Source organism: Leuciscus leuciscus, assembly GCF_965113295.1.
Source record: "Leuciscus leuciscus genome assembly, chromosome: 2".
NCBI lineage: Eukaryota > Metazoa > Chordata > Actinopteri > Cypriniformes > Leuciscidae > Leuciscus > Leuciscus leuciscus.
In genome coordinates, this window is record NC_138726.1 from 33928105 (window position 1) to 33953153 (window position 25049).

The 25049-nt window shown below is 36.6% G+C and overlaps 3 protein-coding genes across 4 annotated transcripts in view; all 3 read right to left on the reverse strand.

The window, feature by feature from the left end:
- Window positions 1-1273, reverse strand: part of ptprn2 (protein tyrosine phosphatase receptor type N2) — a 263712-nt gene extending 262439 nt beyond the window's left edge. The window contains exon 1 of the mRNA XM_082162142.1: window positions 548-1273. Coding sequence (XP_082018268.1) covers window positions 548-635 — 88 coding nt within the window. The 5' untranslated portion in view covers window positions 636-1273. The remainder of the gene's footprint in view (window positions 1-547) is intronic.
- A 133-nt stretch (window positions 1274-1406) lies between these two features.
- ncapg2 (non-SMC condensin II complex, subunit G2) lies at window positions 1407-21464 on the reverse strand. Its single transcript, XM_082162130.1, has 27 exons — window positions 21430-21464; window positions 21009-21090; window positions 20448-20636; window positions 19950-20064; window positions 19279-19436; window positions 19020-19154; window positions 18831-18925; window positions 18478-18634; window positions 17223-17315; window positions 16944-17069; window positions 14432-14611; window positions 13790-13942; window positions 13408-13630; window positions 13141-13235; window positions 12262-12435; window positions 12056-12126; window positions 11502-11655; window positions 8997-9170; window positions 8460-8570; window positions 7957-8085; window positions 6176-6275; window positions 5793-5983; window positions 5466-5606; window positions 5056-5159; window positions 4870-4970; window positions 2134-2236; window positions 1407-2018 (listed from the first exon to the last, which is right to left on the reverse strand). The coding sequence occupies exons 2-27, from the start codon at window positions 21084-21086 to the stop codon at window positions 1949-1951; spliced, it is 3420 nt and encodes a 1139-aa protein (XP_082018256.1). The 5' UTR covers window positions 21087-21090; window positions 21430-21464; the 3' UTR covers window positions 1407-1948.
- Window positions 21465-22739: 1275 nt separating this feature from the next.
- The window catches only part of esyt2b (extended synaptotagmin-like protein 2b), a 40126-nt gene continuing 37816 nt past the window's right edge, over window positions 22740-25049 (reverse strand). For both annotated transcript variants that reach the window (XM_082162143.1, XM_082162144.1), the window contains 3 exons: window positions 24532-24637; window positions 24391-24440; window positions 22740-24311 (listed from right to left, as the gene is read on the reverse strand). In XM_082162143.1, the coding sequence (XP_082018269.1) occupies window positions 24266-24311; window positions 24391-24440; window positions 24532-24637 (202 nt within the window). In that variant the 3' untranslated portion in view covers window positions 22740-24265. The remainder of the gene's footprint in view (window positions 24312-24390; window positions 24441-24531; window positions 24638-25049) is intronic.

Here is a 25049-nt window from a genome sequence, read left to right on the forward strand (position 1 = left end):
GTCACTGGGGCAGTACACTATAAAAACCAGTAAAAGGTGCATATTAGTACTTTAGAAATATGTACCCTTAAGGTATGAACCTTTCAGGGGGGAAATCCAGTGTCCCTTTAAGGATACTGCCCCAGTAAAAAGCAGCTTTAACCCTAAAGATAAATTTTTTACACTTCTGTGTAAGAAATAGTTTGATGGTGCACTACAAGCCCTTAACTTATATTATCCCTAAAACCTTATTGGTTTATGGGGAATGAGCAATGTAATTCTGATTATTCAGAAGCACATCTCTAATGTAATGTCAAAACCCATAAACTTAAGGGTGAGAGATTTGTGACCATACTGTTAACCAACCAGCTGGATAAATTTATAAACGGTAGCTATGGTAATTTGCATAAAAACCGAACATCACACTCTGCACGTCAAACCGCCGTTGTGATTAGCCAAATTAGTTACACTTAAAGTAAAGTAACCCACAGTTTTTTTTTTTCAAAGGTAAGGCCGTCTAACGACAAACGGCACTCACTTAGTGGGGCGTCACGTCGAACTAACTTACCGAATTTCTTGTCCGCGATGGCAACGTCGAGCGCGTGGACAGATAGCAAGGCGAGGAGCAGCGCGCGCACAGAAGCCATCCTGCCCATCGAGCGCAAACAGCTCCTGTTAATTCGGCATAACGGCTCTCACGTTTCAGGGGTGATGTGATTAGAGCGGAAGTAGGTCAGAGGCAAATGTGATGGAGGATAGTTAGATGAGTGATGCTCTGGTACCCCGTGTCCTGCACTCAACTCTAAAAGCGCGAGGCGCATTCAGCACCACGGTCAGCGCCCCTCCTCAGCTACTGACGTCACTCGCTACATGCGCTTTCTCGCTGTGTTCCGCTGTGACTTCTGCGCGGTCAGTTTAATTTAGTTTGCAGAGATGGAGCTCGCTTCTTCTCTGCTTTTCTCTTATCAGATAGAAGAGGTTGAGGAAGTGTTGTCTATGTTGCTCTCCAGCGCAGTTATTATGCTCAAAGGTTGTGCCCTCTACCGAGACGCTGGTATGCTGTACTTGACAAACAACACACTACAATAATAAATCGCCTGCCACCTGTGTGATGAATAAGCAAGTCAAAGTTATGCCATAATCTATCATATTAAAATATAACCACCCATTAAAAGCAGAGAAAGTGAATTTTAAACCATGGACTGATAAGGGAATACTAAATGCCTATATAGACACATACACACTTCACTTTTTTAAGCTATGACATGATTAATTAAAACAAGGGATGGAATTTTAAACAAAATCCAAGCAGAAATCAAAATGGAGAAAAGTAATGTAAGAGTAATCTTGTCACTGTAGAATCAGAAGACGACCCAACCATTAAGGTTCAAGTTCAAACAAGCAACACAGCTTTTTCCCAAGTAATCTGAATTTCATGTGCCTTTTCTTTATTTTATACCATGATTTTAGACGGATACTGTATAGACCTCAGATTAGGGAAATTTTCAATCATATATTCATAGCTCAGAACACATTTAGTAACTACTCTATCGACATGACAACATGTCACAACCTAGTTGGATCTAAATATAACACAGAATATGTAAATGACAGGGACATATTTCATCAGACACCTTGATGAAATAATCGTATCTTAAGACATACCAGATTCAGTGATATGTTTTAAAAAATAAAAGCCTTTGAGAAGATTTTAACGTACAATTATCTGTAATACAAGAACACAACTGTTTGAAACTGTACAAAATAAAATAAAATGATGAAGTATCAAGGGTGATGGACAGTGTGAGCACTCTGCTTTACTTGCTTACTTATATAGTGAAGGTATATCAAATCCATCTATATGTAGAGAGTGAAAAACATGCAACACAATATACAGATGAGAAAATGAAAAAATGAACAATGGATTTTGTGCGAGTGTGCAAAAGCTCTAAACTATTAGCTTGCCCGTTTAACTGTTTGATTGTTGGCATGGATTTAGGATGTCATTCAGCATCCTGATAGTGGATTCATAGATGGTCCTAAGATTGAGAGAAAAAAAGAGCAAAGCAACATTAACAGTCATACAGCTATTATAGTGTATACTGTAGGACAAAGACAGCATGCTTTCACAATATGAATTTTTTTTTTTTTTACCTCTGTATATTGTCAGAGTTTTCTGCAGAGATGATGTAAAAGTTATGTATTTGTCTGCGTACAGACACAGCAATTTCCTTCAACTCCACAACAAATGCATCAGCTGTAATAAACAAAGCAGAAAAGTAAAAATGTACTATAATCATGTATTTATAGGATTATATCACAGAAACAAATCAAACCAAGTCTAACTTAATATAATTCATGTTTCTTCTCCAAGTCCAACTCAACTGGACTTCTTGTATGCTTTAGTACTGGATAGTGTCAAATGAATTGTGATAGCACGTCTTTCAGAATGTCTAGTGGAATAATTTTCTATAAAATGCTTAAAGTTTTACTATCAAATGTGACCCTGGACCACAAAACCAGTCACATGGGTCCATTTTTTTGAAATGGAGATTTATACATAATAAGAAAGCTGAATAAATAAGCTTTCCATTGATGTATGGTTTGTTATGATTGGACAATATTTGTCCGAAATACAATTATTTTAAAATCTGGAATCTGAGGGTGCAAAAAAAAAAAAATCTAAACATTGAGAAAATCGCCTTTAAAGTTGATCATTTCTGTTCGCGATTGTGCTGTATTCACTCACAAAAATAAATGTTTTATATATTTACGGTAGGAAATTTACAAAATATCTTCATGGAACATGATCTTTACTTAATATCCTAATGATTTTTGGCATAAAAGAAAAATCTATAATTTTGACCCATACAATGTATTTTTGGCTATTGCCACAAATATACCCGTGCGACATGTGACTGGTTTTGTGATCCAGGGTCACAAATATTCAGGTGTTGGAACCAAGTAAAGGCCCATTCACACCAAGAACGATAACTATAAAGTAGGCCTGGGGGAATTAACGCGTTAATCTTTGCGATTAATTTGAGATGTTTAATGCGTAAAAAAAAAAATTACGCAATTAACGCAGCACTTTTTTTTGCCTCGTTTGAATGATTTCCTGTTGCGGCTGCTATTGAAAAGCCCGAAAATATGCCGTCCCGCCCCTCCGTGTTCGGCGATCAGGTTTCATTCTCGCGCAGCTTTCATGAGCGGGTCTTTTCCGCTCCGTGTGTGCGCCGCCGCACTCTCCGTTTCGTGTGTGTGTGTGTGTGTGTGTGTGTGTGTGTGTGTGTGTCGGCGCGCTGCGCTCTCTGCTCAATGTTCTGCTCTGTCGTTAACGGCCCAAACGCTCCAATCATGTACCGATCACGCACTGGAAAAGCAAAGTCCGCTCAAATAACGTGAAATTTCTCAGTAGACTTCTGTTTGCTGAGCTGGTATAGCCATGATGGGGGTAAAATGACCTGCTCTGATCACATGCTTTTGTAATAATAGCTTTGAAGGACTATATTTTATTTTGATAATTAGTAAAAAAAATTATAATAATTTTTTTAATCTGTTAAATTGATTATGTTGATTGATTGATTGATTATTGAAAAAGAATAATACATTGATATATTGATGTTTAATATTATTTTAATATAGGGCTATTTTCTGTTCCTTTTTTTTCCTGTGTTGTTTAATTTAATTAGATGATTCTAAGTTTAAATATTGATGATTACAAGCTTGGGGAAAATGTAATTAATTGCAATTAATTACAGCAAATTGTGCAATTAATTAGTAAAATTTTTTTATCGATTCCCAGCCCTACTATAAAGATAACTATATTAGCGTTGACACCAGCAGAAGATATCGTGTTGTGCTGCAGTTGTGCCGGAAGCTAGAATTTTACTTTGTAACGTTTTGTATATTAATATTTTTCTTACACGAACGCATCGCTTCGCTTCAGAAGGCCTTTATTAACCACCCGGAGCCGTGTGGAGTTATTTTATGATGATGGATGCACTTTTTTGGACTTCAAAACAGAAACAGCAATTCACTGCCATTATAAAGCTTGGAAGAGCCAGGACATTTTTTAATAACTCCGATTGTATTCGTATGAAAGAAGAATGTAATATACACCAAGGATGACTTGAGGGTGAAAAAATCATGGGCTAATTAACATTTTTGGGTGAACTATCCCTTTGACGAACATAAAAATGAAATTAAGTTAAAATTTTCTTAACAGAAACGCTTATTTGAAATGACCATTAACCGGTAAATAATGTTATTTTATCGTTCGGTTTAAGATTTTATTAGGCAGTCAATCAACCATGAATACAAATAGTACGGCCAATGCAAATGTGACGTTGACACATCTAACGTGAGTGAAATGCCCACGCTCAGTTGTCAAGTCATCCTATGTGAGTCGCAAGGCAATGTGCATTAGCTGTTGGATCGCAGGAATTTATCCAAGGATCTGTTACCATAGCAGGTTAAATCCAGAGTGGTGTTTTTAAACCAGCGAAAATTGCAGGTTAGTGTAGAACTAGTGTAGTGTAGAAAGGTTAGAATAGTTTTTAAATGATTAAACACCTTGTTGTCAAAGATAGTATTGGGGCTTTATGTATGGGCAGACACTTGCATGTAGTTATATTAACATTAATAAAAAAAAATCCAATATAGTTACGAGATTTTTCACCAGCGAATGTTGGATATTTGTGTCTTGTCTTCCTCAAAAAAGAAGAAGAAAGAAACGTTTTTAAGCCCTCGATCGGAAAGTGATTCCAACAATATTGTTTCTTGGTGTTGTTATTATAATAGTCTTGGTGTGGACTCTGCTTTAATTTATATTTAGAATGTTTTTAGAACTATACCTTTAAAAATGACCAGAGTAACAAAAAAACTCACATTGTTTGATGATGGTCAGAATGTGTGTAACTGCAGCCCATTGTGTGATACTATCGATAGCCTCTGACTCTATAGAGGAGCTCATTTCAGACAGAAAAAACCTAGAACATACCAGAATATCAATCAGAAATGTTCAATTTAAGTAAAAATACAGGGCTTTTAGTTCTAGCTGGTGTTTCATATTACCTGGTAACAGCAGGAGATCTGAGCATCACTTTGAGTATGGTGTTCGATAGATGTGGAAGGTCATTAACTGTCTCTGGTGTCAGCACCTCTTCCACATGAGAGATCTGCATGTAGAAATATTAAATTGCTGTTTTCTACATTTATTCTTCAGTGTCTCAATTGGTTTCTTTTATCCTTTAACTTATTTTTATACATGGCTTTAGACAGCTCTTCCACGCTGTTTGTGGTTTTATTTTGTCTCAAGAACAAAAAAAATTGTTTCAGTCATTTTGTCAAACATTACACCCGAGAAAAAAGAAGAAATGCTATGGCATTGAGCTCAACAAATGTTTCAATTACAAAGACAAGGAAGAAATGCCACCCAAACATCACACTAACAGCAATACAAAAATAAATTATAGCGGATTTACCTTCTGCAAGGTGCGGCTGATATCAATAATAACTGCTGCACAGAGAGATGAGAAGATTCCTGTGATAAACTCTGACCTCTCAGTTGCAAACTTAGTCACCAGCAGAAACTCGTGGAGAGCTTCCTCAGAAGAGCAACACAGCTAAACATACATACAGAAAGGCATTTTGAAATGAAGTGTTAGAAAGAAATTTTGTCAGGCCAAAATGTCAGCCAAATTTGAACTAAATTCAGTTTAAATATGTACATGTGCACAAAGGTTTGGTAAACACATACAGAAATGAAAGTGCTTGAGGAAGACTTTAATGTCTCTTATCAAAGGCCTCACCTCCTGACCCTCTTCCTTGTCTTTACGCAGTCGATGTGCTATGATCTCCACAACTTTCTGGAAGATGTTGGTCAAAATGCGAATAGTGAGCAACAGTTGATCTTCCTGCCCCTCAGCCTTATGGGAAAGGCAGCCCAGTGCCACCTCAGTAAGCAGAGCGAGCACATGAGGAGTGCATATATATCCTTTCTCTATATGAACACACATACAGACACAATTGTGATAAATAAAACATTATGCTATTGTAAAATTTAGCATGAAGGGGTCAAACATAGTGCATCTTGATTAAATGTACATTTATCAAAAAAAAAAGAGAAAAAAAAAGGACAGATTTATGCAACTATCACTGGGCCCTGGATTAGTATGAATACTAAAGGACTCACCTGTCTGCAGTAGAGAGGCAATGTGCTGCAGTAAGTGGTCTTTGAAATCACTGTCTCCTACAGAAACCCGCAGCACATCCGTGCACACTGTTAAACAACTCTGACAATGAGGAGAAATAAATCAAAGGAATATAATGAAAAAACATGTTTCTGCACAATTCATTGTAAAATTGTGAAACAATGGATATTTTTAGGATTAGGACTCGCGTGTTATTTTTTCTACAATTTAAAATAAATGACTTCTATTTTTAATATTAAAGGTTGTATCAGTGATTTCAGGCCCAAATTTTTTTTTTTTATCACATTCATCTAATCTTTCCTAACGATCCGCTAGCTGCCCGGCCCATAAGCATGCCGTCAAAAAACCGCGTCTCTGTAGGCAGCCTAGGCTCTGAGATCTGCACACAAAAACAAGTGGTTTCACCAACCACTCAAAACCAAAACAAAGTGTTCCAACCAATCACCGACAGGGGGAGGGTGTTGTGAGGTTTTGAGCCAGCTTCTTCTTCAGCTCCGACTTCGCGTGCAGCCGTGCACGAGCACAAAACCTCACAACACCCTCCCCCTGTCGGTGATTGGTTGGAACACTATTTGTTTTGGTTTTGAGTGGTTGGTGAAACCACTTGTTTTTGTGAGCAGATCTCAGAGCCTAGGCTGCCTACAGAGACGCGGTTTTTTGACGGCATGCTTATGGGGCGGGCAGCTAGCAGATCGTTAGGAAAGATTAGATGAATGTGATCAGTTTTTTGGGGGGCCTGAAATCACTGATACAACCTTTAATATTAAAAAATTGTTGCCTGTGATGCAAAGTTGAATTTTCAGCAGCTATAACTCCAGTCTTTAGTGTCACATAATTCTTCAGAAATCATTTTAGTATGCTGATTCGGTGCTCAAGAAACATTTCTTATTCCAGGGTTCCCACACCTTGGTTAACTTCAAATTCAAGGACCTTTCAAGGACTTTCCCGGTCCAATACCCTCTAATTCAAGGACTCAAAAACTCATCGTGTTACCTTGTAAGATGCATTGTTACAGTTTTCATGTGTCAAACACAACTATGCAAAAAAGCTGCTTCTTTTTTTTCTTTTCTTTTTGGCCATATGACAGAGATCTGATATTCTATTCGTCATATTTCTGTTTTACATAAAACTGAAGAATATTAGGCACATCCTATACTGTATTCTAAAATGATCTGATATTAACTTTTGCATGGATTTCTTTTTAAAAGAGCTTAGGCTCATGTAACCAGAAGTTTTGTATATGAATATGCTTTTAAGTTTTTCTTGCCTCATGGGTTTACATTATTTTAAAGCAAAGCAATTAAACATTACATTAAATAAAATATTTGGGCAAATGCATGTAACTAACATAAAACAAGCAAGCTAGTATGCATAGGCCACGTAGTGTTGGCAAAATAACACATTAGCGGACCGGAGGGAATAATATCGTTTTTTTCCAGAAAACTTCTTGCAGAAAATAAATGCAAGCACTTTCAAGGACCTGTATCTGTGTATGTTTATTTTCAAAACCTTTCCAGGGCCTTGATTTTTATTTTTATTTCAGATTCACAAACTTTCAAGGATTTCAAGGCCCCGTGGGAACCCTGTTATTCTTATCAATGTTGTTACAGTTGTGCTGCTTAGTATTTTTGATTAGTATCCGTGCAAATTTTTTTCTAGGATCCTTGATGAATAGAAAAAAAAAAAATCTTACTGACATATATTAAATAAAATGAGATATCAGTGATAAATTTGTCACTTTCACACTGATCATGTCACTCACTTCTACTGTCTTCCTGCTTAAAGACAGCTGTTGCTCACTGCTGGAGTTGGCCAGGAAAGGAAGGACTCTCTTCTCTACCCAGGACACAGAATGCTCCAGGGATTTGAGAAATTCCCGCTCCTCTGGGTACTGTAGGATCAGAAACGTGCAGAAACCGTTTTATTTGTTCAATCTAAAAGTGAGCTTACAGAGCATCTGTAGTTCATGAAATCTCAGTTATGTCTATAATGGAAACCATTTGCACAGTTCAGCACAGAACGTCAAAACAGTAGTATTGGCTTGAGATCCTCTGACCTGCTTCAACTGCTGAAATGGATTTGTGTCACGTCACCTCAGTGCTTGACAATGTTTGTACTGAGAGACAACTTATTTCTCTTAAACCTCTCTTCACATCCTAATAACATCATTTGTCTAAGTGTGTTCAGTGAATGATTGCTTTGTTTGGCGTGTAAAGGACTCAAAGAGCTCATGCAATGCGGTTACGGCTATGGCTATATACTCACTTTGTGTTGAAGGTGGATACTGAGTCTGCCATGGAAGATAAAAGCTCTCAGCGCGGTCTCAATGACTGCCACGCTGACCTCTGATCCACTCAGAGAGGAGAACAGCAGCGACTGGACACATATACAAAATAGCAATAACAATAGTTCTGAATTAAAGGTACATTATGGATTTAGTTCAGAAAAAAGAACCTAGAAACTTTTCCAAAGAAGAAAAAAAAAAAAAAACTCTACCTTTTCCTAAGGTAGAGGCAGAAAAAAATGTTTATGTAATATCTAAAGACCTCAGTAATAACTTCCCTTGAGCATAACAATACTTCTCTAAGCTCACAGTGCTTTTATTATTATAATAAGGGCAAAAACATCACGACATATAGCCAAACAGCTCCGTGCACCATTATCTTCAAAGCAAGACTGCTGAAAACCTGCAATTACCATGTTTACTTTGTAACTAATGACAGCAATAACACGACACGCAATACGAGTACGCTTGCACCAATTCTCTCTAATGGTAATCATCAAACCTCATGTCTAAGGTACCTTCCATTTGTTGAGGGCCTTCTGGAGCTGTCTGATCTGATCCAGCGGCAGCGTGAGAAGACAGTCTCGTGTTTTAGGGCGCAGGAGCAGATAATCCAGATAGTCCAGGCCCAGATCTGGCTTTGACTCTTCTAGCCCATCAAAATGCACTTTGCCCGTCGTATCTTCATCACCCTGTTGATTAGAGAGTGATCATAGAGGATATAAAAGCGCCATAAACAGCTAATAAACCCCCACAACAGGGCTCTAGACTGCGACCTTTTCCTGCAGGTGCAACTGAATTTTGTTAGAGGTTGCACTAGTTCCACATCCAATTTGATAAGCGCTGCCATTTCTGTTGCGTATGAAAAACCTTAAACAGGAAACACACCAAAAGCAAAACGAAACCGCACTGCTCGTTTGAACGGGGCTACATGGACCATTTATCAGCTCGGTGCTTTAGCGAATGCGTTTACACGCTGACAGGTCTCAATCACGCGACCACAAAAACAGCGCTGTGAGATCCAGTGAGAAGCGTTCGGGTTTGGCGCAGAGTTCTCCGATATAAACCACAAATGTCTCAGTGGTTTAAACTGGTTTGAAGCCAGATTAAATAGTGCTGACATTCTCAACCACACTGATGCGGAAAACAGCAGAAACACTAAGCCTTTTCAATGGATTTATTGTAGCAACACTAACTGTAAACATGGTATTGTTGCAGAAATGTGGAATATTAATAGTGAATTTTGTTTTATTATTAATGTAGATGTGTAGCCTGTTTATTAATGGAGTAATTGAATAATTACAGTATTTAGTTTTTATGCATTCGTATTTATACTAAATGTGTTTAGGCTACTGTTTTTCATGGCAAATCCATACAATTGCGTGGTTTTACATGTGGCTAGGGCTGGGTATCATTATACAAATTTCGATTTCGATACCGATACCATGACTTCAATACCGGTTCCTGAACAATAATTTTTTTGATACCAATTTTATGAACAGATAATGCTATAGCAGAGGCTGTAACATTAATGTGAAGAGGGGGGGAAAAAACAAGAAAGCTAAACTGTTAATGCAGCCAAACTTAAGTAAGTTAATTCCGTTTTAATTTTCCTGGATTCCGTTTCTTCCCCCATTTAAATTTTTCTGGATGGTTAAATTAAATGTTATTAACAAAAAAACATTTGTAATTAACAGCAATTTATTAAAAGTTTAACAAAAATTACATTCTTAATGGTTTTTATTTTTAAATGTTTTATTTTTACCCAGTTCTGTGCTTTCTGTTTTATTTTGTCTATATTCCATTTTAATGGTTTATTTAAAAACATATCTAATTAATTAAATGTATAAAAACAACTTAATTGATTAATTTGTATACAATAATAGGGCCCTATGAATTCTTTTTTTGTTTTGTTTAAATTCTAAAAAATATACATTTTTTTTTTATTAAGGTATAAAACATTACATTTTCTTTTAAATAACCTTTTATTCAAATGAAAATTAAACAAGCCCTTACATATTTATGGCAAACAAGTGCTACACAACAGGTTTACTGTTAACATGGAAGAAAATTTGTTTTAATAATAATTGTATTATTATTAGTAGTTGTAGTATTAATAATAATGTACATTATACTGTACAAGAGTAATATATTTCTATCGCAGTTTCTTTAAGTTAAACCAAACTTTTATTTTGACGGGTTGCCGAGTAGACCTAGCCTGGAAATCCAGACCCAAATCTGAAAGATTAAGGGTCTGGCATCGAGTAATGAAAATCGTCCAACTGGAGGGGCGGCACCAAGCATGCATTTGAAAATCTCACTGCACGCAATTGGATAACACTACGACCAATCACTGTCGTGATTCACTGTCACTAGCGCTGTCGTCATCTGTTTAGCTCGCCTCTGGCCCACCTATATCAGATACACCGATGTGATTGGTGCAGCTCGGCTACAAGGGCATAGTTAATGAGCATCATTACTCAATGCCAGAGTAACTCGCTGAGCAAATTCAAATTGTGCTCTCGCGAGAACTCTGGATTTCCAGGGTAGTGTAGACCTTCTTCTGTGATGTGATGATAGTTTCTCTCAAATGAAATGTTGTCAAAGTGAGAATATTAAACCGCAAAAGCACTATTTAAATATAAATCCTGCATGTTCTGCGTCAATGAATGGCGCAGACGTGCGGTTCCCTTTACTACACAGCACGTGCGACGCACACGGTGCTCATCTGCGCCATTCATTGCATTGCGTGTCGTTGCCTTCAAGCCGGCGTAAACTAGTGTTTTTCCTTGATGCCTCGACACAGCCAATCACCAGCACTTGATTTGGGCACATCATACATACTGCATGCTTATTGATTCACTGACGTTATCAAGATTAACCCCTCAGGTATAGAAATTTGGTACCGAACGACAAGACATTTTTTGATACTCAATTGTATCGAGGCAATTCGGTTTCGGCAATTCACTGCTCTTAAATGTTAGTCTAGAGCCCTGGACAAGGACACTTTAAACAACATTTACCTCTTTTACAGGTGCAGCCTCTGTAAGCCAGTTCTCTATCAGCTCCACAATATGGCTGATCTGCCCCCAGCTACAGAGACACTCCACCGACTGACTGTATGCCGTCACAGCGGTGCCCGCTTTCAAACTCCTCAAGTGAGACATCACTTTACTCCTGCAGAGAGGAACACACAATCATGCAGTACAACCAGACTGTCCTACAGATCGCTCTAAAGCCTTGAAAACACACTCAATCCCACCAGCATTAAAGGACGTCTTTCGGATCAAATGGGAATCAGAATTGGCATTTCACTTTTGAGCCAACCTGCTGTTCTGGGGAGATGGCTGAGACACCATGCCGACTGTGTTAAGACACTCAGCAGGAAAGAAAGTTTTGAAAAGCTCTTTTCTTCATCGAACTGTTCTTTGCAGGAAGTTTCCCCAAAAATGACATTTTAGAAAATGAATCTCTCGAAGAATGTGTTTTCATTTTTGGCTGCCCTATTCCTTTAAAATGGGGCATTTAACAATGTGAGCTGCATTTAGGGGTTGTTCAAGGGGAGAGTCCTACTAACCTCAGAGCTGGAACAGCAGTGGCAGGAAGTAGAGAGGCTAGAAGAATGAGAGGGGCTTTACACCGCTCCTCCTGCACACACACATATACATAGACAACCGCTTCATGTTGCAACCATATTGCATCAGCTCTAATGATGTGATTACAGTGTGCAGCTTTGCTCTTGGAATTGCCCTTTGGTTCCCTGTGTGTGAATGTGTCTCTTACCTGAAAGATTTTTAGATACTGGGGCAGAACAGATGCAAATTTTGACGTGGTGTACTTGAAGGCCTCTTGGTTAGCCATAAGAGATTTCTGAACACTTTTCCACAGAATGACAAGAATCTCCAGCAGGCTGGCCATGGAGGCAGTGTCCTGCACTGAGAGAACATCCTCCAACATCTAGTGACAATGACAAACATACGCATTATTATTTATAGCTGTTTGAAGTTCCCCATCATTGCTCGGCAGTGTCTAGGGTATTGTGGAAAACATTTAATCTAAATTCTGAGAGGCCTTTTTACTCGTTTAAGAATATATGTCCAAATTATGGTAAAAAGGAAGCAAGATTCAGTTTGCAAAGAGTATATAAAATGTACGTCATTTGAATGTTTGTTAAAGAAATTAATACTTTTATTCAGCAAGGATGCATTAAATTGATAATTCACAAAAAATACCTTTACATTATAAAAAAAATATATATTTCAAATAAATGCTGTTCTTTTGAACTTTCTATTCATCATAGAATGCTGAAAAAAAAAGTATAACGGTTTCCACAAAATCATCTAGGTGCACAACGGTTGTCAACATTGATAATAATAAGAAATGTTTCTTGAGCAGCAAATCAGCATATTAGAATGATTTCTGAAGGATCATGTGACACTAAAGACTGGAGTAATGATGCTGAAAATTCAGCTTTACCATCACAGGAATAAAATACATTTTAAAATATATTAAATTAGAAAACATTTATTTTAAATTGTAATAATACTTCACAATATTACTGTTTTTACTATATTGTATTCGATGAGAAGAGGCTTCTTTTAAAAACAAACAAAAAATGTACTGACCACAAACTTTAAAACAGTAGTGTATATGAAATCTCACCGTGCTGTTTTCTTTATTGCTAGATACAAATTCATCATCTCCTGCATTTTGAATGCACACATTCAGACATTTTCGGATCACCAGCATTAGCTTGACTACAAAGAAAAAGTACATTGAGTTAATAGTGACACATACTGTGCTTCAAAATGACAAAACCAAACCCTTGTAACACAACACAACACAACACAACACAACACAACACAACACACAATATTAAAACAGAATTTACATTAAGAAAGCTTACTGGGGTATCTAAAGCAATCTAACCTATATTAGCAGGAGCTGTGTACAGATAGGCATGCTGGTAAAATTTGCGAGCCGCTCCAGGGTTTGTCTGAATCAGGGTGACGCATCGCTCACACCAGACAGTCTCTGGTTGGTTGACTGGAAAGAATGAGTTAAACAGGAGATTGACAATTCGCTTAGAGACAGGAGGAGAGTCCATCTCCAATCGAGCCAGCAGGTGCTCCAGGGAACAAACTTTCCAAAACTGTAGAATAACAAGGAGTGAAAGAATAGGCATAAATGAATACACAAATATTTTGTTTAAATGAACATTTTTAACACAATTAAAGGCATCATATTTAGTGAGAGATCAAACGATGTGACATATAATATCAATAAAACACATTTTGGTGTAAACTCTTACCTTGGCTGCCCGTACACCCTTGATCTTGAGGAGCATGCCCACAAAGGCAACACGCACCTTTTCAGAGCTGTCATGGAGGCTACTCTTCAATGCAGGCAACAGTTTTTCCATGAGTGGATGGCTTAAACTGTTATCCAAAATTATAGACATGCACTGCAGAGCAAACAAACAGGCTATAATAAGGCTTAGTCATGCACAAAAAATGAGGATGAAAAATATATAGACCATGCTGAGTTCTCCATCTCATTACACAAAAATTAAAGCTAGTATTTAACTGCCGCAAAGATATTTAAAACTATAATTATGTCCCTGAACATTATAAGAACAAAAGATCAAATGAATTGTGAACATATTAATTTAACTTAACTTTCAGGTTAAAATGATTTTGTAAGCACTGCTAACCTCTGAACTATAAATTAATGATTGGGTATGCCCATTCCCCCTAAAAAGCCTTTTAATTTGAAGCTCTTAAACGAACAAATTATACTGAAATCACAGAGCAGAAGACAGAGTCCTTCCTCGAGCTGTAAATGGCTTTAAATTTCATTTTACTGCAAAACTGGAAAGATGCCGAGCAATTGCTCCCCATCTCTCTCTCTGATCACTTTTCTCAAGTGACTGAGAGACAGTCAGGGGTTTTACCATGAAGACGGAGCAGCGGACATCTGGAGAGCTTGTGTCATTAGCCTGCTGCAGGATGAGCTTCTCCAGGAGGTCAGTGATGACCGTGGAGGGTATGACCTCCCAGCAACGAGCCAGAACAGAACAAACTCCGAGCACTGCTGATGAGCGCACAAGGGGCTGGGGGTCATCGAGGAGAGCCTATAGAGACACAAAGAGACAATTTGATAGCGATATAAGTTAGTGATATATTTTTTGATGACTGCTATTGAGTGCAACAGTCGGGTTCTAGCAGTAAAAATCCTATTTATTTTCTCCACAGGGGAATTGATTTTAACAATAACTTCTAAAGCGTTAAAGACAGACCATTCTCAGGTTGTTGTGTTTTTTAAGCAATTAGACTACATTATTTCAACTTTTTTTTATTTATTTTTTATCATGTTTAACAGTGGAATTCCTTGTGAAAATCTACATTAACCATGATACAGTAATTGCAAAGAAAGCCCCACCAATCAGAGAGAATCTAAAAGAACAAAGGTTAGTCTTCCTACGCTCCTTAACTAATTAAATATTTCTATCTATCTATCTATCTATCTATCTATCTATCTATCTATGTATGTGTGTGTGTGTGTGTGTGTGTGTGTGTGTGTGTATATATATATATATATGTATATAATATACACACAAACACACATATATAGAAATATTTAAGTAGTTTGTGTATGTATGTATATACACATACATACAGTACAGTACAATATATATATATAAGTTTGGAAACATTACTATTTTTATGTTTTATAAGTCTCTTATGCTCATCAAGGCTGCATTTGAATATTGAAAAATACAGAAAAAAACAGTCATATTGTGAAATATTATAACAATTTAAAATAATGGCTTTCAATGATGCAAAACTGAATTTTCATCAGCCATTACTCCAGTCTTCAGTGTCACATGATCCTTCAGAAATCATTCTAATATGCTGATTTATTATCATTGCTGAATATTTTATTATTTTTTATAACCTGTGATACTTTTTTGAGATTTATTGATGAATAAAAAGTTAAAAAGAACAGCATTTATTCAAAATAGAAATCTTTCTAACACTACAAATCTTTATCACTTTTAAAAAAAATCAATTTAACACATCCTTGCTGAATAAAATTATACATTTCTTTCAAATTAAGAAAAGAATTACTGATCCCAAACTTTTGAACGGTAGTGTATATTGTTAGAAAAGATATATATTAAATAAATGCTGTTCTTTTTTCTTTTTTTTATTCATCAAAGAATCCTGAAAAAAGTATCACAGGTAACAAGTATCTCAAAAAAATTAAGCAGCACAACTGTTTCCAACATTGATAATAAATCAGCATGTTAGAATGATTTCTGAAGGATCACGTGACTGAAGATTGGAATAATGATGCTGAAAATGCAGCTTTGCATCACATAAATAAATTATATTTTAAAGTATATTCAAATAGAAAACCATTATTTTAAACTGTAATGATATTTCACAATATTATAGTTTTTCTGTAGTTTTTATCAAATAAATGCAGATTTGGTGAGCATAGGAGACTTCTTTCAAAAACATTAAAAATAGTAATGGTTATGAATAATTTTCGGTCCCAAATTTTATACATTTTACTGGTAGTCCACTTTTTGTGTATAATATGTCACAGTTTACTTTATTTTGCTATCCTCACTTACATAAATTAACTATAGTGTCCTGCACCCACTAGTAAAAAAATATATAAAAAAATATAATATCTGGTGTCTGAATATTTTTTGGGTTGACTGTATATGTATATGTGTGTGTACATATATATGAAGAGTTCAGATGCAAAAGCCTCTAAATGCCATCTGAAATTTTCTTATAGAATAATAATTTTTATCAAGCTCGTATATTTAAATTCAATAATTTCACTTAAATGGCAATGAAGATTACCTATTAATTGTCCTTTAAGTGAAATTACTGAACTTAAATATACAAGCTTGATAAAAATTATTATTCTATAAGAAAATTTCAGATGGCATTTAGAGGCTTTTGCATCTGAACTCTTCATATATATACACATATACACGCACACACATGTACATATATAAATATATATATTTTTTTTTTTTTGCAACAAAATGTAAAATATATTGTTTCTATATATAATCAACTACATTCTTGAAATCAATAGTTTTATATTTCTCCATGTTTTTAATTTGTCATTCACAATGCTTCTTGAGAATGTAGTTCTTTCCCCTCACTAAAGGTATGTTTGTGTCCGATTTTTAAAAACTTATTTGCTTCAAATTAAAGTTTGTAATACTGTGATTAACTTCATCGCTGGTTGGTTTGGTTCATGGCTTACAACTCTTAAAATCCATATGGAAAAATTCTGCCGGAACCAAAGCCGCTGAAAAAGTGTGTGGGGCCTGTTGCACTCAATTTGCACACATTGAACCCTTCACATAAATCCTTGAATATTGCAAAATATCAATAATGCATAACAATGCAAAATGGAATCAGCTGTTGACATACAAACAGTAAATTGAGTTGATTCTGAACAGCCTGGTCAACCATCTCACTGCTCATGTTGGGGTCATGAATGGGAAAGGCCTCAGTAAAGAGCAGTGTGGCATTGGCACGAACCTCAGCATTAGTGGCCTGTTTAAAATTATTAGAAACATGTCCAAATGAACAAGGTGATATATTTCATTGAGGCATTAATTCATTAACTTTAGGCTTTAACTCAAAGAATAGCATATTTAAAACAAAATAACAATAAAACAACACAGTGTCAACTACTTTTTGATCTACCTTTAATGCTTTCCACAGAATTGGCTTGTAAAGTCTGTGCAGCATCTCATCGATTCCCTCGCGAAACTTCTGCTTGTGGAAATAAGTAAGGACCTACATAGAGAGACAGTGACAATTTTTATTTACAGTGAAGAATTGTTTCAAATTCAGATCACTAATTTATATCTTCTAGTTGTCAAATCTTCCCTGTATCAAATTAACCTTCTGATTTTTATTTCTGTCATTTTCAGAATCCTTCCAATGGCACCAGCACAAATTTAGCAATATATCATGAACATAAGGCAAGGCAAAGCATATTCACTTACACTGCCGTTCAAAAGTTTGGAGTAAGACATACTTTTATTTAGCAAGGACATTATTTATCAAACAGTGACAGCAAAGACATTTAAAATTATTTACAGAAAAATATTAAGCAGCACAACTGTTTTCAATATTGATAATAATAATAAATGTTTCTTGAGCACCACATGATTTTAGAATGATTTCTGAAGGATCATGAGACACCAGAGACTGGAGTAATGATGCTGAAAATTCACAGATAGATTCAGATTCATAAGCTCTTGATTTGATTTGATTCTGATCTCGATTCGATTCAATTCAGGTACAGTATGTCAATTTTTCTTAAAGAAAAAAATCTTGTTCAGCTAAAGTTGTAAACTATACAGGGAACTCTGTCAGTTGGTACATTACAATAATATTAAAAGCTACAATCAAAATTGTTGGTTAAAGTTCAAAGAAATAATCATAATCAGCGATCAAATAAAAACTTGTTTGATCAATCAAGCTAAGAGCGCCAAAACGATGATTTATTGTGATAAAATTGACAGCTGAGATTTTGTTTCATATCAAAAGTAACAAAGCACAAAGCTTATTGCAATTTATGGATGAGATGTGTGCAACAAATAACTGAAAACAACATAGACTAAAAGATCGATCTTGGGATTTAAAAATCAAATTTGGTTCATCAAAATAAAGATCAACTGAAATTGAGAAATCAATGTCCACCCAGGTCTAATTACAGGAATAAATGATATTTTAAAATACATTAAATGAAAGTTATTTTAATAAAACGTAAAATTATATAATACACTAATATTAATGATATTGATCAAATAAATGCAGCCTTGAGCATAAGAGACTTCTTTCAAAAACATTAAAACATTTTACTGACCCCAAACTTTTGAACATTCATAAGTTCACAACCTAAATTGAATGATCTACTTCAATGTAATAAAGAGTATATGTGGTTTCTGACCTGTCTAACTTTGCTGTGTACAGGTGAGTTTCTGTGCAGCAACAGAGCATGCTGCATTAAGTCCTGGATGCAGGTGGACTCAATCTCCTCCAGAGAAGGACCTGATGCTTTCCTCCATGCTCTGAAGTAAATCTCAGCCACATGAACAGACAGAGTTCTGCAGGTATAGCGTAAAAAAAAAAAAGAAGAACCACGAAGATCAAAAGAAACAGCAGATCAAACAGTCTGCAGACACCACTCTAATATTGTTTGTCTGATAAATATGGGAAGGTTATTACAGAACCGTCACATAAAAAAATACTGAGTACTTTTTTTAGCATTATAAAACAAGAGGTCATGAGTGTATGAAATACTTTGGGAAAAACGGCAGCTGATTCTTAATAGTTTCATGAATCATCCGAATGAAGTGGTCGTTCCAAGAAAAAAGGAAGGCAAGGAACCGTTTCCCCTGAAAAATGAGCAATAAACAGAGTTATATAAAATGATCTCCTGTAGAAAATAATGTCTCAAACTCATGAGCCCACAAACACATATACACAAACCTCTTCTTGTTTGATATGAGAGGCCCTGAAGAAGCACTGGAGCAGTGGATCAATGACCTGCTGACCTCTTTCAGATGCAAAGTCCACACTGAGAAGCACCTCTCGAAGAGTGCAGAGCCTTCTGAGCTCACTGACCTGGGAACATACCCAAAAAGCATCAACACTGCTCATCTACAGAAAATGATATCAATAAAATGATACACATGTTAATATAATAATGTCATATCTGTTAATAATGCATATAAAGCAATTCTAGTACCGGTTTCTCAAGTGTAACAGTGTTCTCCAAACAGACAAGGAAAGCAGTCCAACCAAGCTCCTCTTTTCCTTTTAGATCCTGCCTCCACCAGCACTCAAACAGCCAATGAATAGCCTGCTGGAGGGGGGTGTGTGACAGTGGCAAAGCACTCTCTATACCTGGAGAAAAAGACAACATGGGAGGAAATACATAAAAATGAACATTTCATTTTTAAGTGTTTAATGGTGATGGGAAAATGACAATTATGAAAAATAAGATCAAACCTGAAACTATTTGTCTTTAATCTATAACACCCCCTTGTTTTAAAGAAATACTTCTATTCATCAAGGACACTTTAAATTGTTAAAAAGTGACAATAAAAACTATTATTTTATCAAAAATGATTTTCTAATGACTAGACGCCTAAAGAGTTGTACTATCCCCCGGTTTCGCAGACAAGGTTTAAGCTAGTCCCAGAATAAAATGCATGTTTGAGCTGTTTTAACTGAAAGCAACTTGCACTGACATATCTTAAAATATGTCACCGTCATTGTTTTATCTCAAGATGTGCACCAGTGATGTTTTTTTTCTAAAGCACATTTATAAAAGCTAATTAAATGTCTAATAGAACTAAGGCCTAATCTTGGCTTAATCTAAGCCCTGTCTGTGAAACAAGGCATATAGGTACTTACAGTTTAGCATCTGGGCACAGTTGAGAAGGGAAGTATAAGTGTCATTTTCCTGCAAAATGTCTACAGAGACTGTAGACACAATGGTGACACCCTCTATTACTGCCATGGTTTGTATCTGAAAGGAAACATGAACAACGAACTACCTGTAATTTTTTATCACAGTGATTTTGCCAAGACAGACATGTTCCTGGGTCAACATATTTTGTTGATCCTGGAACAACATTCCTCTCTGAAAATGTATTCCTAATCCTATCCCACCCCTAAACCTAACCCTACCCACAAGTTATCCCTAAAATCAGAAGGAAATGATAGGTGAAAAACACTAACGTAGAAGCATCTTGACATTAACTGAAAACCTGTCCTTCAAATCTGATTGGTTGATTTAAATGTTTTTCCAGGACCAACAAAGGTGTTCACCGTGTCACGTTCACCGTCATTTTGACATGTTACCAAAAAGCTCTTGGTTTTCTGTGTCTTACGAAACATTAGCTGCCTGACCTGTTCCTCAGAGATCTCCACCTCCATGTCGCCCGCGTCCTCCTCAGCCCCAGTGATCCAGCGCTCTGCAGGGTGAGCAGTGAGACTGTGCTGCAGTAACTTCAGCTGTCTCTCCCACAGCTCCTGCCTCTGACTCCTCTGCAGCTCCGCCAAAACCTCGGCCAGGTCAAATGGATCTGCTCCATCTTTCTGCAACACAAACAGCAGTGAACGCAATGACCTTCTATATAATAAACACTGGGCTTTTTCAGCTCTTTCTGAATCCCTGATTTCACTGCTAGTTCTGAAGACTCACTTATGTAACGTTAGACTTTCCTTCTTTATTCTGAATGTTAACATCGTCTTTATACTTAAAAAATAACTGCATCATTAACGTTAGTCAGAAAGGTCTTGTTTGTTATTTTGCTCTCAAATTTCAAACATGTATCCAGTGTCATTTACATAAAGTAATGCACATTAAACTAATGTACAATCTCTAGTGAAAAACAAGTAAACCTAGGCATACTTTCAAAAAGAACTTATTCTGTGACACTGACAGCGAGCGTTGAAAACATGACTCACATGTAATCTGATGAAGTTCAGAAAATCTTGGACGTGCTCATGATGGACCGATTCCAGAAACTGCTTTCGTTTCGACATTTCGCTGAAAAACCAATAAGACAGAACAGAAGCACTTACTACATAACGTTACCGTGAGTAACACTGATCTTTAAGTTTATGTTAATAACGTTACCCGTGCACAGGGCAAGGCTAACGTTACAGTTATGTAAGTTACGCAATAGCATAACGTTAGCTGCTAAGTATCAATGTAACGTTACAGTTTATTTCTCCTAACATTAACTTACATGTCAAACCAAAGTAAAACTGACGACAGGTAACGTTAAGTTAAAGCTTTAGTTTTGTATATGCACAACATTATTTCTACTATATCAGCACATAGTAAATATACATTTTCCGTAAAAAAAAAAGTTTGTTTACATACAGAAGATCTTCAGAGAACCGCTCAGTCCGTTTCAATATTTCCCCGCTCAAAGTTAAAGAAGCGTCATGACGTCAGGCAGGCGTATTGTTTTTCGTCCTCGTCGTGCCGATGAGACAGTGCCATCTGCTGTTGTGGAGATGAACGGGCTTAATGTACTGGATTCCCGCGCGATCTTCATCTCTATGCTAAAACCCTATCTATCTTCTGTATTAATATTTATAATTCTAAAAATGCTTCAGACGCTAACTACTATTTCACAACGTCAGCTGAGTTATGTCACCAGCCTACTCTAAAATCTACAACAACTAAGTTAATGTCCACCAGCTGGCGCCAAAAGCACGTCGTATGTTAAGCCCCCAATAAAAGGCACAAAGGTAAAGTTACTCTGGGATTTATTGTAATTACATGCTTACTACTTTTCTGTTATAGGAAAATGTTTTTATAAAAAAATAAACCAACTTTAAAATCTGTTCTCTCTATTTTTGCACTACCAAGCCAAGCAAACTGCCATCAGATTGTAGTTATAAGAAAATATAGCTCTTTATGAAGTGAAGTGCAGGGCAACCCAGTAGCACCTCACTGCAGTACACGAGATCCAGGGGGCGGAGTTGGATCCAGATCTAAGGGGTGGAGATTGGTAGGTTTAGGGACCAGGGGGTTGAGATGGGTGGGTTTAGGGACCAGGAGGTGGAGATGGGTAGGTTTAGGGGTGGGTTTAGGGATCAGGGGGTGGAGATGGGTAGGTTTAGGTTTATGTAAGGTGGGAGGATTTCCTGGATTTCGTGTTCTGCAGTGAGGACCATCTCGGCCAACTGGCCAAGTATGGTAACCCATACTCAGAATTAGTCCTCTGCATTTAACCCATACCAGTTACACACATTAGGAGTAATTACTAATGAGTAGTAAACACACACACACTGCAAACCGTGGACACTGGGGGTTAGGTGCCTTGCTCTAGGGCAGTGGTTCTCAATTCCAGTCATCGGGACCCCTTGCTCTGCACATTTTGTATGTCTCTCTTATCTGACACACTCAGTTCAGTTCATGGAGTCTCTCCTAATGAGCTGATGATCTGGTTCAGGCGTGTTAAATAAGGGAGACATACAAAATGTGCAGAGCAGCGCGTCCCGAGGACTGGAATTGAGAACCACTGCTCTAGGGCACCTCAGTCATTTCCTGCCTTCTGAGAATTGAACCCACAGCCTTTGGGTTACAAGTCCGACTCTCTAACCACGACTGCCCCACTGTGGTATCCATATCATTACCACATTCAATAATTGAGTATTGCTGAACCTAAAACAGGGCCAAAATGTTGAGCATTATCTTTTATTAGGTTGCTTCAATACCTTCCACATAACCTTGTTAAAACATACCATCAAAAACAAATGTATGAAGAGAGACTAAATTAAAATAACTGTTGAAACAATATTAATATAATAAAATGAATTTAGGCTCTGTAACTCTGAAAGGGTGGGGTTGGGGCTTGCACACCCAGAGTGATAAAATGGTACATTTACCTACACCATAAAAAACATGATGAAACTGGGCAGAAAAACCCAAAAGGAAGAAATTCCTCATGCACACTTCTGAAATAGTCTCTGACATGATATGAGACTGGGCAAATACTCAAGGCCCGGTTTCACAGACAAGGCTTAGACTAAGCCAGGATTAGGCCTTAGTTCAATAAGGGCATTTTAGTAGCTTTTATAAATGTGCCAAAAAAAAAAACCAAAAAAATGTGACAAAACAATGACACTGATATATTTTAAGATATGTCAGTGCAAGTTGCTTTCAGTTAAAACAGCTCAAACATGTACTTTAGTCTGGGACTAGCTTAAACCTTGTCTGTGAAACCAGGGGATTGGATCAAAAAAATGTCTAAGTGCACAAATCCAAATGACAAGTTCAGTGATACAAATTGATTTTCATATTTCAATGATATCATGCATGATGCATAGAGAAGAGTAAGGCTGGAAATCACAGCAACAGCCAATTCACAGTCTTTAAACAATCCATGAGCAAAACACTTTGTAATCAAGCTATCAATCTACTTACAAACGTAACATACAGTATTTTGCTTAACCTGATAAAACTCTTGCAAACAAAATGGGTATCAAACATTTCTGTACAGGCTTTTCATTTTGTGCTGTGCAACAGGAAACAGTGAAATACTTTTAAAATAAAGTATTATCAATGGATCATTTATGAAGAGCTGAAAATAACTTTTACAATTTCTTTTACCACATGTGGTAAAAAAAAACAGCAGCATAAAATCCAGGGGGGAAAATGTGTTCATACATACATATATACATGTGTAGTGTTTTTCTTTTGCAAATGTGACCCTATACTTCTTTGGCCATGTGTTTTGTGTAATATGCTGACACACAAATAACAATGTTAAAGTAACATGTCTGCCTTTCCAGCAACATATTTTTTTTCTGTTGTGATTCTAATAGTTTACAAAATGTAGCATTAAAAATTTAGAAGCCAAAAGTTTCAGAATATTATCAAAATACCTTAAATACAATAAAAAGAGTGTATTCATAAATCTAAATGAGTTTTTTGTTGTTTCTGTTGTTTTATAGATTGACTTTGTGGGTAACCAGTTTTATCTACTGGAGAGAGAAAAACTGTGTGCAAACACTAATAAGATAGACTGAATTAAATGATAAGAGAGAGACTTTGTAGGCCAGTGTAAATCCCAGTAGAAGTAGCCTGGTTTAGTTAGTCCAACGCTGCTCTTCTGCTACTAAAGATTCTATGTTATCCTGTGCGGGCTGTGACATGTCCCAGTTATCCGCCCGTTTCATTCTTTCCTGCCTTCTTGTACGGACCACTACATCTGAATTATCTTCTTTGATCCATCCTCAGTCAGTTGATACCTGATAGAAAAAGGAAACCTTTATAATCGAGTAAAAGCACATGTACAGGAGTGACAGTATGAATGAATGAGAATCATACCATTGAGTCCATCCTTTAGAAATGTCTTCACTTGCCAAGTCCACAAGTGCCTGTGACAAAGACATTTGCAAGCCTCCATAAAAATCCAATGATCAACAAAATGAGAAAAAGTAGGAATAGTGAATGTGTCAGGGTCTTTACCTTGCCCAGTAGCACTTTGTGTTTGGACAGCAGTCCTCCTCCATTCTTCACAGCAACATCAAGTGTCCTCCTGTGCAGTTCCACTATAGACACACTGAACTCAAAGCTGACAAAAGCAACAAAACAAGAGACTGAAACTTACTACTGTTATTGGTGCACTTGAATATGCACATACAACTGGAATCAATAAACTTATGGAACTACATGAAAAGAAAATTTCTCAGAAACATGGGCAGTTGCATCATATATGTTAAAGCCTTGATTGACTTGGTTTGGACGGTAAAACAGTTAGCTAAATCTGTCCAGTAAGAAGCTCTGCAATGGATTTAATATGAAAAGGAATGTCATCCAAATGCATACAGCAAGATAAACAGCAGATATGAGTTTGAATTTGGTGGGTGCTCTTCTAATTTGAATGTCGTTTCAATGAGTTGAAGTCACTGTGTCTGTAACCGCTTTAGGTTTTACATGCGAACAAGAGTGCAGTAATAAATAAATACTATTAGCAAAAGTTAGAA